This window comes from Oryza glaberrima, chromosome 4 (assembly GCF_000147395.1).
Source record: "Oryza glaberrima chromosome 4, OglaRS2, whole genome shotgun sequence".
Classification (NCBI taxonomy): Eukaryota; Viridiplantae; Streptophyta; class Magnoliopsida; order Poales; family Poaceae; genus Oryza; species Oryza glaberrima.
Window position 1 is genome coordinate 31,001,137 of NC_068329.1, and position 17,363 is coordinate 31,018,499.

Sequence of the window (17,363 nt, forward strand, 5' to 3'; positions counted from 1 at the left end):
GGTAATATGAATCTAAATAGATATATATGTCTATATTCACTAACATGAATATGAATGTGGGAAATGTTAGAATGACCTACACTGTGAAACGGATGGAGTATGCTATACTGATGGGAAGCGCTAGTTTTGCATGTGTGGGAGATACTATATATACAGATACACGTCAATACATACATTAACTATACTAGGCATAGAATACCCAACCTGTAGTACTTAAACATAAGTTCCCACATTGACTAAATTTACCCAAACTATGTTATCTGAAAAATCAATTTTTTTTCACGCGCATTTAGACAGGTGCGTACCCAACTAGAAATGGGTATTTTTCCAAAATATGCATTTCAGTGGGTATATGAACGTACTTCAAATCTTGATTTCCTGGAACCATGAGGTCCCAATTCATCATCCTTGCCCAATTTATTAGTTTGTACTCTAGAATATATTATACCTAGTTTAATAATATTTCATAATTGTGTGTTTAAAATACTCTTAATATCCATGTTCATTAAAAAAAATTATTCCACGGTCATTCAAATTAATACGAAGTATTTTGGTACTATGTATATACTCCCTCCGTCCCAAAAAAAACTCAACCTCGTACTACGATGTGACACCTCCTAGTACAATAAATCTAAACATACTCTATGTCTAGATTCATTGCTTTTTTTTTTTGGGATGGTGTATCTACTATCCCACTATTCCATAAATATCAGAACCTAAAATTCATCTACATGGGCAGGATATACGTACCACACAAGGCTTATATACCTACATCTACATCTGGTCAGCTACCTAGCTAGAGTAGAAAAATACTTAACTAAAAGGCCCAGCAAATTTCAAATTTAGTTCAAGAAAAAAAAAGCTTCATGCAAAATTGTGTGTGTTTCAGATGCATTTAGATAGGTATATACCTAATTAACTAGAAAACACAGCACACAAGGCTTATACCTACATCTACAACATGTGGTCAGCTACCTAACTAAAAAGCCTAGCTAGTTTCAATTTCAGTTCTAAGAAAAAAAATAAGCTTCTTGAAAATCAAATTATTTTTCACACGCATTTAGATAGGTATATACCAACTAGAAATATGTATTTTTTTTCCAAAATATGCATTTTTAAGGGTATATACCTAGTACGTGTGTTTAAACCGGTATATACTCAAATAGAATCATGATACGTCACATACCTACCTACATCTACATCTGGTTAGCTACCTAGCTAGAGTATAAAAAATACTTAACTAAAAGGCCTAGCATATTTCAAATTCAGTTCAAAGGAAAAAATAAGCTTCATGGAAAATCAATTTTGTTTCAGGTGCATTTAGATAGGTATATACCTAATTAACTAGAAAACACAACAAACAAGGCATATACCTACATCTACAAGTAACTAATTTGTCAGCTACCTAGCTACAGTAGAAAAAAAAACTTAACTAAAAGGTCTAGCTAGTTTCAAATTCAGTTAAAAAAAAGCTTTTTGAAAAATCAATTTTTTTACGCGCATTTAGATAGGTATATACCAACTAAAAATATGTATGTTAACAAAATATGCAGTTTTAAGGGTATATACCTAGTATGTGTGTTTAAACCGGTATATACCCAAATAGAATCATTGATACGTCGTCACACATACCCAATATACGGGTATACGTGTTTAAATACTAAAAAATATGCGTGCTCTAAATGGTACATCTAAACTGCATGCATGTACGTACCTAGCAGCTTGGTAGTAAGGGTGAAAACGAGACGGGTATTTCCCGCCTGACCGCCCGACCGTATTAATTCGGGATAAATTCGGGTCAGAAATTCGGGTACCCGAAATTTTATACGGATATAGGGTTCAAATACGGATTATTTTTGGTGGATATGAGATCGGGTTCAGGAGCGCAGTATCCGACGGATACGGATTATTCGGTAAAAAAATACGGATACTACCCGAATATATATACGGATAGTACCCGTATCACGTAGTCCGTACAACCAACCAACCAGATTTGAGGCAAGCTAGCCAAAAAGCCAACAACCAGGCCCAAAACTCACCGGCCCAATATTATTGCTAACCCGAGGAAATAGGAGAGAGATGAGGAGACCGAGTGGAGTGATTGTTCGTCTGTTCCTATTGCTGGGCGGCGGCGGCGGCTCCTGGCTCCTGCCGTCACGGGCTCTCGGCGACGGCGTCTCCTCCTGGCTCCTGCCGCGGCCGCGCCCTTGCGACGGCTGCCAGCGGCGCCACCCGCGCCGGCGGCGCCGCTCCGTCACCGCGCCGGCTCCCACGGTGCTCGTCACCACCGTTGCTGCACGGCCTGCGTCGGTCGCCATCTCCGTCGTGCCGTCCTGCCGTGTGCAGGCCTGCCGTGACAGCCGTGTGCGCCAGTCGTCGTCTCCTACTGATGATTTGAGTGTCTTGTCCTTAAATATGGTTTACGTGAAATGGTTTGTGTTTCCTGGTTGGCTCAAGACTCTTGTGAAATGGTGATGTTTCCTGGTTGGCATTTGGCAAGACATGTTTCTGAGTATTATGGTATTATGTACTGGAGTACTATGTGGCTGTGAGCCTGTGACTGTAATGACTATAAGTCTCCGTTATGAAGAATTGGTGATATTTTGGCATGTGGCTGTCTGACGTACTGTACTACTTTTAGCTTGTGGCTGTGAGCCTGTCACGTACTGTACTACCGTGTCTTGTTTCCTAAGCCCCTAATGACCTAATATAATCGCATTATGGATATATAGATTTGTTGAATGGTTATTATCTATATGGTATTTATGATTGTTTCTTCGACTTGATATCCGAATAAGTATTTGTAACCGAGAGTGTCCGTATCCGTTTGGGTACGTATTCGGCCCATATTTTTGTCCGATATTACCCGAACTTATATCCGTATTCGACACTATCCGTGTCCGACTCGATTCCGATTATAAAATGTGGGTTAGGATATGGGAAGGGTGAGATCTGACCCGATTTCACCCCTACTTGGTAGTACTTTTGAAATGCATGCACGTTGCATACCCAAAATTTTTTGGAGCATCTTCTTCAGGTTCATCGACACAAATTAAGAAGGTCCACCTTACTTTTATAAGAAAAATTATACTGCCGAAAAAAGTCCATACTAAATGGAATTGATTTGCCATAAGTACTATATCACCAATATTAAGAAACAATTTTTAAATATGGCATATCCGATCATATGCATTAATTAAATATCATTATCATCCCATAATTAGGCTATTGTTTCTGACAGCTTTTGATTCGTTATCACCATTCCATATAAGAAATCGTTACTGGGTAGACCCGTTAACTTTCATACCCACATCAATCGATCTGATCAGAGCCAAATCCAACGGTATGTAGCATTGGTGTCCATACACCATGGTGCCCCAAATGACCATCCTAATATATATATATATTGTGAGGGGATCTAGTGCCTGGTCCTCCCAAACCAGGGAGGCTGGCTGGTCCCCTCTGTCCTCTGTCGCCTGAATGTTGGAGGACGGCGGTTGAGCGGGATGGGGAGGCACCAACCCACAGAGACCATACCTGGGTGGGCGCGACGGGACACCGGCACCCCGAATCGAGGCGGCGCCGGCGACGCTACCTGCGGAAGCGGTGACGGTTGTCCTCCGCCTGGATCCGTTGAAGAAGTGAAGATGCAGCCGTCACTGCCATAGCATGCGCCGCACCTGCGAAGAGCGCCGACTCCATGGAAGCTAGGGAGATCGATGCAGGCATTCCAGCTCTCTGTGGAGAAGAGAACGCCGGCGACGGTACAGATCAAACCAGCGGCAGATGAGGGCGCAAAGAGAAAGAGCTGCGTGGAAACGTTTCTCTGCGCGCGCGAGGAGGCTGGTTTCCTGTGATTTCGCTGATTGGGGGATGAACGGACGCCCCTACATGTACAGAACGAGAAACCATGATTTGAGAATCATAACTATTGGGCCCGAGGATAGGGAGACTGTTGGATTAGATTTTTTTAATAAAAGTCCCCTAATATTAAGATTGGGATTCATTTAGCAAATCTGTTAGGCATGCTCTAAGGAGAGATATAAAATCAGAATTACAGGATGGGCCGAATTGTAGACGAAATCCGGCCCACCCGGGCCAGTCCAGTTGCGGAAGTAGGACGCGCGCCAAATAACACGACCCGAGCGCCAGATAGCATCCCAAAGTCGAGAACGAGACGAGACGAGCCTTATCTCCAATCCGGATTACACATCGCGTCGCGTCCGCATCCAATTCCCGGGCCATTCGAAATCCCCAACACCAGTAGCCGGCCGCGGCATGCAGTTCCTCTCGCTCTCCGCCGCCGCCGCCTCCTCGCCGGCGGCCGCCGTCCTCCCACCGAAGCCATTCAAACCCCTCTCCTCCGCGGCCCCCTTCCGTCGCCCCTCCCCGCCTCCCCCGCCTCCGCCGCCTCCGTCCCCGGTGCCCTCACCCGCGCCACCGCCACCGCCGCATCGCCCTTCTCCTTCTCCTCCCCCGAACCCCCTCGCCTCCAAGCTATGGCTGTCCAGCAAGCTCTCCCCGCCGCCCCCCGAGACACTAGAGCAGCCAGAGCCTTCTACTACTACTACTACTACTACCCCGCCGCCGCCGGAACCGGAGGCGGAGGTGGAGGCGCGGCGGCAGGAGGAATTCCGGCACAAGGGGAAGGTCTTCGTCGGGAACCTTCCGCTGTGGGCCAGGAAGGCGGAGATCGCCGAGTTCTTCCGCCAGTTTGGGCCCCTGGAGAAGGTCGAGCTCGTGCGCGGCCACGACGATCCCGAGCGCAACGTGGGCTTCTGCTTCCTCTACTACGGAGGCGATGACGCGGACGCCGCGGCGGAGCGTGCGGTGGAGGTTGACGGGGTTGACTTCCGTGGGAGGTCGCTCACCGTGAGGCTTGACGATGGCAGGAAAGGGAGGGCCAGGGCTGAGCAGCGGGCGCGCTGGGTGAACGACGGCCGGAGGCGCGAGCCACGGTCGCCGTGGCACGAGGGCAGGGACGAGGCGTGCCGTGAGTTCCGCAGGGTGGTGGAATCACGGCCCGACAACTGGCAGGCCGTCGTCTCTGCATTCGAGAGGATACCCAAGGTGTGGCTTCTCATCTCAAAATCTATTTTCTGCTATTTCCGGTGAATAATAGGACATCAATTGCATATTATGTATTTTTTTGAAACCAAACCAATTGCATTGTTATAGGTGTACACGTGTGTGTTTTCAAGAATGCAAAGCAGGTGAAGTTTTTCTATAAGTAATTTTGCAGGAAGCAGTACCGTTCGCATAGGAGTCCTACAAATGTCATCTGTATTTCGGAATAGGGATTAATGTGCCACTGAATAGGCACATCTTTATTATACAATGCATGTTTGAATTTACATGTTAGCAAACATGTCATGAAAATTGTCATTTCAATGCCATCTTCAGCTGTCTGGTGTAGTTAGCGCATACTTCCCTCTTTGTAAGCAAAGTTTTGGATGTCCTGGATCTTACTTACCCATTTCTTTTAAAAAAACTGCTCCATGAGGTAATATTCATTACACAAATACCAGATGCTTCATCTTTTCCTATTAGATTTGATGCTAATTCATGTAGTCAATATATCATATAGTTCACTAGTTCAGTATATTTGTTATTTTCTTTTAGATAATGGATCCTTTATTGAACTCATTAAATCACATCGAGGTGATACAATTGTCCTCCCGACCTTTGCATTATAAGTTATAACTTTTCTTGAGAATAGGTATACAATTACTTCATTGAGATTTCTGGTTAGTGAGTGAGCAACTATATTTTTTCGAATAAAATTATAAAATGTGCCAATTCTTAATGTTCAAAAATCTCTACATTCATGGTTATGTGTTCACATCTTCCCAAGAAAGTTCAAGTGCCACAGGAGAAAAAAACAGGTCTAGCTGATGCTTATTGAATTTATTGCATTGAAGATAGAGGCATCTCATAACTCATATTACCATTAGTACATTGTTGTATGCAATGCATTGACACTTCTATCTTGATGTTTCAGCCATCAAGGAGAGAATTCGGTCTGATGATTGTTTATTATGCCAAGCGAGGTGATAAGCATCATGCTCGTGCAACATTTGAGAACATGAGAGCAAGAGGAATAGAGCCCAATGCATTTGTTTTTACAAGGTAGGTTTATTCTTTCTGCTATTTGCAAACGTTTTGTTGCTGTTCTTTTCCAATCATGGACAAACTGGTGTAGGATAAAATGTGTAGCCAGAGGATTTGTGTAAAAAAAAAACAACCCTGAAACAGACAGGCTACAGAATTTTTACTACGTAAAGATAAGAACTTACATGAGATAAACATCACGAGGGAACTGAAAGAACAGTTGGTAAGGAACCTTACACAGAATCAGACTAATTGGTTCCTTGGATCCTGGTTTGCCAGCTTGAGATAAGAAAATGTTCACTGATAAAATTGTTGACATAGAAAGCCATGTAACTTTCATGGTGTAAGCATATATGGTGCAACTGTTTATGCCTGGTATGTTAGCTTTAGCAAAATCTTTATGATTGCTCTAATTGCTGCTTGTTGATTTGCCTCCTGCATTAAATTTACTTCATTTCATGCAGCCTTGTTCACGCTTATGCAGTTGCTAGAGATATGCGTGGAGCTCTGTCTTGCGTTGAGGAAATGAAATCTGAGGGTCTTGAGCTGACAATTGTTACCTACAGTATCCTTATTTCAGGATTCGCCAAAATTAATGATTCCCAGTGAGTATTTTCTGCTCATTGACTAGAGCCTGTTCTACGTACTACTCTCACATGCTTTGTTCAGAATGAATGATAGATCTGTTATAGCTCTTTTATGCGTAGCATATTCTCATTCAGTTTTAAACATTTCTCTGTGCATTTGGCCACTTAAACATTCTCTCGTCTTTCTTGGCCCAAGGACCCTGACTTTTTGCTAATATTTTTTTATCTTGTTTGAAAGATCTGCAGATAACTTGTTCAAAGAGGCTAAGACCAAGCTTAGCAGTCTCAATGGAATCATATATAGTAACATCATACATGCTCACTGGTTAGTATTTGTCAGATTTATAAACCTCTTGGAACTTAACACTGATATGAGATTGATTTAACACTAAAGTACCTGTACTTGCAGTCAATCTGGCAATATGGAACGGGCTGAAGAACTGGTGCGTGAAATGGAAGAGGATGGGATAGATGCTCCTATAGATGTATATCACAGTATGATGCATGGATATACCATCATTCAGAACGAAAATAAATGTCTAGTTGTCTTTGAACGGCTTAAGGTATAGTGGAAACTGTCTTCTCATGGGTAACCGATCTGGCTTTCTTATATTTCTATTAAGTCCAGTTTGGTCCTCAATCCTTCTTGTGGTCTAATTTTCATTTCATGGCCAGCTTCAAGACCATTTAGTTTACACAACTAAAATGCCAAAACTGGTACAAATAACCCCTTGTATGCAAATCATCGTGTTATTATCCCATTTTACTGTGACAAAGACACATTGACAACTTGAATTACCATTGAGGTTGGTGAGTCAGCACTTTTTTTTTTTTTGAGCAAGGGCGACTGCCCCCATTTCTATTACCCGAAATAGAACATAGTAGTTTACAGAGTGCAAGGAAGAAAGACATGAAGAAACAGCATAAGGGCTAGAAAAGACAACAAAAGGAAGATTACAGGTTTCTCATGCAACAGGAATTCCACACCACCGTGCATATGACCCTCCATCAACCGAAGCCGAAAGCACAAAAACAACCCCTCAACCATAGCAAAAGCTCTTCTGACATCAGTATGCTGGGCCAAACCAAAAGAACATCAACTTTCTTTTGTGTTCCTGAAGCCATGTACCTTCATCCTTCCAGTCTTCTTGTCCTAGTGTACCATCCATACTTCGAGCTGAAAACATCATTTGCTACCTGCCTTATTAGCCTGGCTCCCAGAAGCAACTTTTCTTGATTTGCCTCCAACATCTGCAGCACAGCCCAAGTTTCAATCCAATGACAAGTCAAGTAAACTACATCAATGGGATCTTAAAACGGATGGGACCTGCCTGCTGTCCTGTTCTGTTTTTGCTCCTTATCTCTCCCTCCAGATCTGGTAATCTTATATCTCCAGGATCCAAGTTTCTTTCAGATTCCGTCAGTTAGCTATTGTAACCAGTCCCTTGGCCAGACCTCACCTCTGGTTTTATTTGGAGCAAACGAAAGTACCAACTCAACTCAAAGATATTTTGGAATTCATGGCTGGTAATCAAAGACCAATTCAAGTTAAGAAATTCATTTCTGGATTTTCCAGATAGTGAGCAAAAGAAACAATGGGGCACGACAATTGCAGGCCCATGGTAGGAAGCATAGCAGAAGCTGTAGTAGGGCCAGGAGCAGTGAAGTGAGAAGCTTATCTGCCCTGATTCTGGCAGCAGCAACAAAGTGCCAGAAGTCCAGGAGTGGGTGAGAAAGGAGAGGTGGGAAGTGGGAATTTCTGGCCATGGTGGTGCTGCTCAGCCAGAAACCTTAGTGGTGCTGACCAGCGATGAAAGTATGGAACTAATGTGCTTTGTGATCATATTATCCATGGAAGCTACAAGAATGAAACCACACCCTTTCCTCTCATTAATTTCTGTATGTTCCTTTTAAATATGCATATGCATTGATGTTTAGGTGTATGAGTATTTTTTTGGGAAAATGACCTATCTGCATATCACTGCATTGCATATCTGTACAGTATCGGAGTATCTGGGAAACACAGATGATGAAGTTACTTGATCTGTGGATACAACTTTGTATCATCGAGGATGGTGTCAAGGAAATGAGGAAGAGAAAAAATAAGCATATCTCTGTCATCGGGCCACACCACCCTGTGGACTAAAATGGAGGCGGTTTTAGCTCAGGGATGTAATTTGCAACTGTTTTGATATTTGGAAGACCTGTGATAAATGGTTCTAAAGTTTAAGGGTGAAATACTGAAACGTAAAATTAGACTACAAGAGGAGTTGAGGGACCAGAGATAGATGTATTCATAATTTTTATTTTTTCTATCTCCCCTTCTGATCTGATTTTTCCTGTTTTTTGCAGGAGTGTGGCTTTAAACCATCAATAATCTCTTATGGGTGCCTTCTTAATTTGTATGTCAAGGTAAAAGTAATTCTGTTGCGTGCTTTCTTGTCAGTTTTCCTGTAATTTTGTGTGTTCCCTTAGTAGAAGGAAACAAAAAATTGTGCATCCCAGACAAGTGTTTTTTTCCCTCGTAAATTATGATGTTTAAACACTCATTTCTGCACCATTGATTTCTATTCGTTATATGACTAGTATTCTAAATATCTAAGAGTCCTTGGATTCACCTTTTTCTGAAAGCCTAAGGCAAGGGAAGCTTTATGTCGAGTTTCTTATACATTGAACATGACAATCTTCAACTTTGAAACTCAAACCTGCCCCTTTATTATTAATTGTAAGATAGGTTACTTGAGACAACTCTTAACAGTGATCACTGATGTTGCTCTGGTTTCTTTTCTTTTCTCTTTTCAGATAGGTAAGGTTGCCAAAGCATTATCTATTAGCAAAGAAATGGAGTCTTGTGGCATCAAACATAATAATAAAACATACTCTATGCTTATCAATGGATTTATCCATTTGCACGACTTTGCAAATGCTTTCGCCATATTTGAGGAAATGCTAAGATCAGGTCTACAACCTGATCGTGCCATATACAATTTGCTTATAGAGGCATTTTGTAAGATGGGAAACATGGATCGTGCTATTTGCATTTTGGAAAAAATGCAGAAGGAACGAATGCAACCATCAAATAGAGCATTCAGGCCTATCATAGAGGGATATGCAGTTGCTGGTGATATGAAAAGTGCTTTGGATACTCTTGATCTGATGCGGCGAAGTGGTTGTGTTCCCACTGTAATGACTTACAATGCTCTCATTCACGGGCTAGTTAGAAAGCACAAGGTATTTTTCAAGTACATGCTAGTTTCTTCAAATCTAATCCTGTCATGTGGCATTTACTTTAAATTTGTGTTTATAGGTTCAAAGAGCTGTCTCTGTGCTTGATAAGATGTCCATCGCTGGCATTACACCAAATGAGCATACATACACAATCATTATGAGAGGTTATGCTGCCAGTGGAGATATTGGGAAGGCTTTTGAATACTTCACCAAAATAAAAGAGAGTGGTCTAAAACTCGATGTGTACATTTATGAAACATTGCTCAGAGCCTGTTGCAAATCAGGGAGGATGCAGAGTGCCTTAGCAGTCACTCGTGAGATGAGCTTCCAAAAGATACCAAGGAATACATTTATATATAATATTTTGATTGATGGGTAGGTGTTCTAGATAAGCTCTTTAGCCAATGTTTTTACTGACTAGTAACGATCTTTTTACCGACTCAGTACTCAGGGACGCTTGTGACCATTTATTTATGTGTTGACTGCATTGAACTACTTAGTCAACTGCTGTACTGACTCAGGGATACAAGAAAGTATTATGGAAAAAAATAATATAGGGGGTAGAGAACAACCCCTCAATATTTTTAGTAGAAGGTTGTGGTTGAACCTGTGGAGGGCTAGCACAGCGAACTGTGCTGTTAGCCAGTAGGTCCTAATAGTCTCCTCACAAGAAACTATAATGATATTTCATTGGATTAGTCATACATTAGTTTTGAAAATTTGTATTATATACTGAGTTCATGTTTTATTTGAGTCTTGCTGTAATTTATGAAGTTTTATAAAAGCGGTATATTTTCCTTTTTGCCTGTTTCGTCACAAATCCTTTTGTGTAGATGGGCTCGGAGAGGTGATGTTTGGGAAGCAGAGGACTTGATGAAGCAGATGAAAGAAGATGGTGTCCCTCCTAACATCCATACTTATACCTCCTATATAAATGCATGCTGCAAGGCAGGAGACATGCAGGTACGAGAATTTTGCATTGGAATACTTAGTTTCTTACTTATTGTGAGTTGTAACCGTGTAGTGGAGATAGCCTGATTTTGATAGGATATGTGCACATGTTTTAAGGTAGCTGACCAAAATATTTTACAATGCCATGACTATATGCCCGAATTATTTCAGCACTACAGATTTACCTAGGTGGCTACATATTCAAATTTGGCACTTGTGAATGGAGAAGTATTCTCTTGGGGCCTTCTTGTAATCTATCCAATTTTTTTTTTTTTACAAAATGATTTGTTTGTAGAGAGCAGAAAAGGTGATTGAAGAAATGGTAGATGTTGGACTAAAACCTAATGTCAAGACATATACTACCTTGATTAAAGGTTGGGCAAGAGTGTCACTTCCAGACAGGGCATTGAAATGCTTTGAGGAGATGAAACTTGCTGGGTTGAAACCTGATGAGGCTTCTTATCATTGCTTGGTGACTTCACTTCTGTCAAGGGCAACTGTAATGGAGGGAAGTACCTACACAGGAATCATTAGTGTCTGTAGAGAAATGTCTGAGAATGATTTGACTGTTGATCTTCGCACTGCTGTTCACTGGTCTAGATGGCTTCACAAGATTGAGAGGACTGGAGGGGCACTAACAGAAGCGCTTCAGAGAATATTTCCTCCTGATTGGAATTCATTAGAATTTTTAGGAGAGCCATCCAGTTCTATAAGCATGGGGGAGTCTGATGATTACAGTGATTCAGATTTTAGCGGTGATGAAGATGAGGATCATAATATTGATGATAGCTGAAAAACTCTAGATTCCAGAGCCTGTTTTTCTTGTTCTGTGCCCCCACTTTTTGTCCTTTGGTTCTGCCAGAGTGGATGACCGAACAAGGTATTATGTGTTGAACTGTTAATATGTGTTTAATATGCCATTTCCTTTTGGTGATGTTTCTAAAAAGCACACATAATAATTCTTGAAAAGGAGTCTGCCAACAATCAATTGTCATTACTCATTGCCACTTTTTGGAGTTCCTGGAAATTGCATTGAACTAACACTCTTTGTTTCCATGGCAGCAATGTCTTTGATCAAACTGTGCCCTCACATTCAGACACCAGTGGCTTGTGGACTATCCAAGAGCGTTTGGAATCTTATAGTGCAATAAGCGTGAGCTGGCTGGCCTCTGCTGCGTTTCTTCAAGAGCAACAGTCAGTAACAGTTCTACTGGGACTGAAGACACAGGCTGTCAATGCAACAGACGAAGCTTACTCAGTTATGCGTGTAGCTGTACATATCAATGGCTGGCACAGGTAAATATTCTTGAGATATTGACAGATTCAATTTTTGTTTCTCTCCATCCTTTCAGTATAGTCCAACTTGATATAAAATCCAATTCCATATGTGTATAAATGCAAGTAAAGCTATACCACGTTACCAGTTACCACCCACACCCCTTCTTGGCTTGCCTTTTGTAGTGTGCCATGTGAAATGTGCCGACCATGATAGAGCCTGCGTGCCCACTTTTCAACATCCAAATGTTAGGAGTGGTAGGAGCGCTTATAGGCATATGCTTGAACACCACTTTGATTGGCAGAATTTTGTAGGGGCAGCACAGTGTGCCTACAAGGATTGGTTTTGTAACCACATCCCTGGACAAGCCGTTCGATGCTTATTTGAATACTAGTACGACAAACCAATCTGTGTCGTGGTGCTCGTAAAAGCTGAGATCATTTAAACTTGTAAGTAGAAAGTTGGACGAGCTTTTTTCTCTTCGAGAGAATGCACAGGCCCTCATGTTCTTTGTTTTGATGATCTTAAAAAAACCATAGTCAAGGTAAATAGGAGCAAAGATTGGTATCTTGCACATTATTGCGGGTTGGGCTTATTCAATGGGGGAATTCCCTATTGAAACTGAAGTACAAGTCCAATCAAGTGCTAGATGATGACTGTTTTCTCATTTAAGGTTTGGCATCTTCCAGTACAGCAGCTTCAATCAAATGGGCCTTAACGTAGCTCAGCCCGATTCAATATTACTTGGAATTGCACGCCTCTGTCCAAGCTGAAAGCTTTTACTAGTAGGACACTTGAATGCCTGCACAAGACGGCATTAATGCTGTGCTTATGAGCCCGATTTCTTGAGACTGGTGTTGAGTTTGTGCGTATGTGTGTGATATGAGCTGCGAATCTTAGCTGGCCGGTATCTTTCATTGAATCGAAAGTGGCCTCCCCATTCAAGTCTTGCCCACAAGATAAAACAGTGCTTCATTTATGCCTGTTATTTAATTTTGCTTAGCTGCATCTCGCTTCTCCATTCATACACCATAAATTCTTTCAAAGAAATCTTGATTGTATTAGTGTTGTATTAGGCCTTTGTTCGGAGAGAAAAAATTTCATAGTACCAATTACCCCCTCCATCCCAAAATATAACAACTTCTATCACTAAGAGTTTGTTCCAAAATAAAATAACTTATCCACCAACATTCTCTTCCTAACTAATCATAACCCTGCACCATTCAATTTTTCCATCTATCTCCACTTCTCAACCAATCACAATATCATCATATTTAATTCTATCTACTTTCTTAATAATTGTGTTTAATCCTAAAATTTCTTATGTTCTGGGACGGAGATAGTAGCATGTATGAACAGTATGAAGTACTACAATGTAAATATTTTGCCTGAAACATGCTTTGTTTTTTTTCATGCCAAATTATTCAGTGTGATATTTGGTAATTCATACAGTATTCCTTCCTTTTATACCCACTCTAGTTTCAAATACTTGTCACTAGTTACTACTTACTACTAGCTTTTTTCCCTAAAAAAGTTACTAGCTTTTTAGCTTTGATCACTCGCCCTTTTTGCAAAAATGAAACATATGTATACTTAAAATATGTTGCATTAGCGATGTGTGTTCCATAAATACAACCAGACAACTTTCACTAATAATAACTTAATCTTTAAAAGTTATTAATGGTTAAAGGTGAAACATTATGGTTAACATTGACAAGTAAATAAAGATGGAAGGAATACATATTTTCTAAAGATAGGTACGGTCCTACAGGCTTTGTCCAGCAAAAAAAAAAAAGGACAGTTCTGCAGAACAAAAATATTTTGGTGGAGTTTTTAAACATTGCATCCAACAGAAGCCTTATGGTATTTTTTTTTCTATGATAAGAGAATTTATTCTGGTTTTTTACTTAAAAGAAGCTGCAACCAATTATTATAGAATTTACAGAATGAATAGCTGTGGATTACAAAATTATGAAACACAAAGTAGAAAACTACTAAGAATACCACCCTTAAAACAAAGATCTACATATATGGTTAGTCAGAGGGGAGTGGATTCTAATACTTCGAGGGGATATCCCCTCGTATATCTTTTTCTTCCAAATTCGATGCAAATAGTTGTGAAAAATTCTGAAAAAAATTGATAATGTAGAGTATAATGATACCTACTAGTCCACCAAAATTCATGTTCAAATTCGATCTACACATCGAGAAACAAAAAAGACAAATTTAGATATAAACAGTACGTTACTATTCATACGCTGAATTTTTCTTTTTTATATCTCGACGTGGGAGTTGAGTTTGGACTTAAGATTTTGTGAAGTTGTATATATGTGTTGTATGAATGTTGTCAAATTTTTCCAGAATTTTTCATAACCGTTTAGATGGTTTTTGAGCAAACGAGCGAACATCCCCTCGAGGGATTAGAATAGTTTCTCTTAGTCAGAGTATGTTTAACGTTGTTTGCTCCAATGGTTATAAGTTGTACAGTCTCTGAAACCAGCAGCCGATCTTTGTCGATCGAATTTCGATCCCATCACTGCCGATGAACTGACATTGAACCAAAACGGAAGAAGCCTTATGGTATGGGTGGAGAATGAAAATAGGAAACAGACAGGAAACATCTTTATTCCTAAACTAGTACTCCCTCCATCCCATAATATAAGAGATTTTAGAGGTATGTGACGTTTCCTCGGACTATGAATCTAGATCACATCCCTCTAAAATCCCTTATATTATGGGATGGAGAGAGTAACAATTAATAGGAAATGACACAACAGGATAGCAGAAACTGAAAACTTCCTTTCATTTTCTGGGGAAAAAAGGGGAAATTTGACGTTTGGAGCTCATATGTAGTGGAGATTTAACTGTTCCAAAAGTTTAGAATAGTGGCAGCTATGTTGATACAGCACTATGTTATCTTTTCTCAGCAGACGTGCTGGTAAAAAAAATTTAGTGCGAAGGGACCATTGCTAGTTGGCCCTTACTTTTATATTACTGTAACTGATCCAGAGTTAAATTTCTACCTATTTTCTTTGAAAGAGCACGAAAGCACATATCAATAATTTTGGTAATATTATTCATTTATCATAATCTATTTTGCTATACGCTCCGACCACTGCACAATGACAGTATTTATTTCGCAGAGAGGCCAACAGGAGCTATAAAATGATGTTCCGATTGCTGTTAATTACCTGGAAACTGAACTGTACTGGGCGAGTGATGAAGGTAGGATGGAAGCGCCAAGCTGCTGTGAACAACTGAGGGAAAATTCAGGTGTAATTTCCTCTCTAGTCTCTAGAATTTACAAGGCAAGGTATATATTTTTAACGTTTTTGTTTATGAATAGAAGATGAGCTATGCTTAGATTATGGATTGTATAGTACCCGCCCGTTGAGGCTGGGCTGGGTCCTCCAGAATATATACCCCTGCATGTGTCACTGACATCATTTGGTCGACATGATAGAAATATTTGGGAGCAAACCCTAGTAAGTGCACTCATAGTAGGGTATAACTAATACTCTATTTGTATAAACTATAAAGAAATGCAAATACCACCCGCTAACTGAATTAGTAATTGCTATAAGGAGTTCTTACGTTTATTTAGCCACGTGATCATCAAACTGAGCCATCCATTGGACCGAAGTGTCTGTGAGATATCAATGGTTAGTATATGAATGTCAGTAAAGGGGTTCTATCAACGTAACTATATACAGGATGTGATGATCTCTAGCCACCTGTAAATATGTTTTGCAAAATACTGTACTCCTAATTAAGGGAGTTAGCTGTTGTAGCATTCAAGTGCAGGCGCCATGCATGCATATATGCATGACATGGCATGCCTTCCCAATGGCACAAGACAGCACTTATATATAGCGGTGTCGGATGAGACGGAGGCGCACCACACTCATTCTCCCACAAGACAAACATAGCCTTCTCTCTTCCTGTACCCACTCGCCATTACACAGTGCGTCCTCCTCCATCCGTATTGCACTCCCCCTAGCTATAGCTATATTACTCACCTTCTCTCTTTAAGCTTGTCTAGTAGGAGTAGCTCGTTAGCTACATATAGGACGTATAGCTAAGGTTTGGTTAGCTTGGTTAATTGTTAGCTGGTGCGATCGATGGCCGGCACGGCGGAGTCGCCGGCGAGCTCGTGCGTGTCGTCGGACGCGGAGGAGGAGGCGGCGGTGGCGAAGCCGATGGTGGTGGCCGGGTGCCCGCAGTGCCTCATGTACGTGATGCTCTCGGAGGAGGAGCAGCAGCCCAAGTGCCCACGGTGCAAGAGCCCCGTGTTGCTGCACTTCCTCCACGGCGCCGGCGCCGGCGCCGGCGCCGCCGCCAGCAGCAAGCCGCCCTCCAAGACCTAGCTCCTCCATATCCGGTTCTCAATCTCTCCCAGATGGTCGGCCGCCGTCCGTCGTCTTAATTCTAACGCATCCATGTATTATGTTTAATTTTTCTCTCTCGATCGCTGGCTAGCTGTAGTTCCCTTTTTCTAGTAGTAGCTGTTATGTTTTTTTCTCTGTCATTCGATCTGTGTGTCTTTAGTTAATCTGCACCTCCTCTGTAGCTTGGTCGATCGATCAGGTTAATTTTGTCAAATTAGCACTATTAGCTAGCTAGTAGCTAGACCAGAGGATCAAGCATGCATGTATCATCCCTTCCCAAATGATCTACTCCGTGGTGCAGTTGCATGCTTTAACCATCCTATTAATGAATCTGCCATCATTCTCAATTGTTTTGCTTGTTACAGTGTTAGTTAGTTGCATATGCATGTGTTCTTAACGATCGAGCGATCGATATGATCCATTTCCATGGTTTGGTTTATGTCTTTTTTCCTTCTACTATACACTGATGAAGCAGGTTTCCATTAATTGGAGAAGGTGGTTAATTTCATCGTCTCTCGATTGATCGATCAATCGATCTCTGCTGCTGCTGCGTTACGTACGTACTTTGACTTAATTGTGTTAGCTGGATGGAAAGGATGCGTGATGAAAAATCAACCTCCAGCTAGCTTTAGCTAGTCAGGGGACGGGAAAATAAATACCAGTAGTGATGAATCAAATTAAAGTAGAGTCGAACTTATGGTAGATGGATGGGGCGATCGATCGTATCATGAAAAACTTGTGCCCGTTTTAATTAGAGATCAAGTGGAGAGTAGAGTATATGGACGCATGGAATAGCAGCTGATGAATATGAATGAATTGAAA

The 17,363-nt window shown here is 41.2% G+C and overlaps 1 protein-coding gene across 3 annotated transcripts; it reads left to right on the forward strand.

Moving 5' to 3' along the window:
• Positions 1-4,169: 4,169 nt before the first annotated feature.
• On the forward strand, positions 4,170-16,237 carry LOC127770672 (pentatricopeptide repeat-containing protein At5g04810, chloroplastic). 3 transcript variants are annotated; one of them, XM_052296474.1, is made up of 12 exons: positions 4,170-5,070; positions 6,002-6,129; positions 6,576-6,716; positions 6,937-7,023; positions 7,108-7,261; positions 9,051-9,110; positions 9,501-9,929; positions 10,006-10,301; positions 10,760-10,889; positions 11,173-11,757; positions 11,940-12,173; positions 15,297-16,237. In XM_052296474.1, exons 1-10 carry the CDS (start codon positions 4,279-4,281, stop codon positions 11,668-11,670), a joined length of 2,715 nt encoding a protein of 904 aa, XP_052152434.1. In that variant the 5' UTR covers positions 4,170-4,278; the 3' UTR covers positions 11,671-11,757; positions 11,940-12,173; positions 15,297-16,237. The 3 variants fall into 3 exon arrangements, with proteins under 3 accessions (XP_052152434.1, XP_052152436.1, XP_052152435.1); XM_052296476.1 differs by lacking the exons at positions 11,940-12,173; positions 15,297-16,237 and having other exon boundaries at positions 11,180-11,308; XM_052296475.1 differs by lacking the exons at positions 11,173-11,757; positions 11,940-12,173; positions 15,297-16,237 and adding an exon at positions 11,049-11,154.
• Positions 16,238-17,363: the final 1,126 nt, after the last annotated feature.

Coding starts and splice junctions, on each gene's coding strand:
- LOC127770672 (XM_052296474.1), top strand. CDS start 4,279: ATGCAGTTCCTCTCGCTCTCCGCCGCCGCCGCCTCCTCGCCGGCGGCC. Junction 6,130..6,575: donor AATGCATTTGTTTTTACAAG/GTAGGTTTATTC, acceptor CATTTCATGCAG/CCTTGTTCACGCTTATGCAG. Junction 7,024..7,107: donor AACATCATACATGCTCACTG/GTTAGTATTTGT, acceptor CTGTACTTGCAG/TCAATCTGGCAATATGGAAC.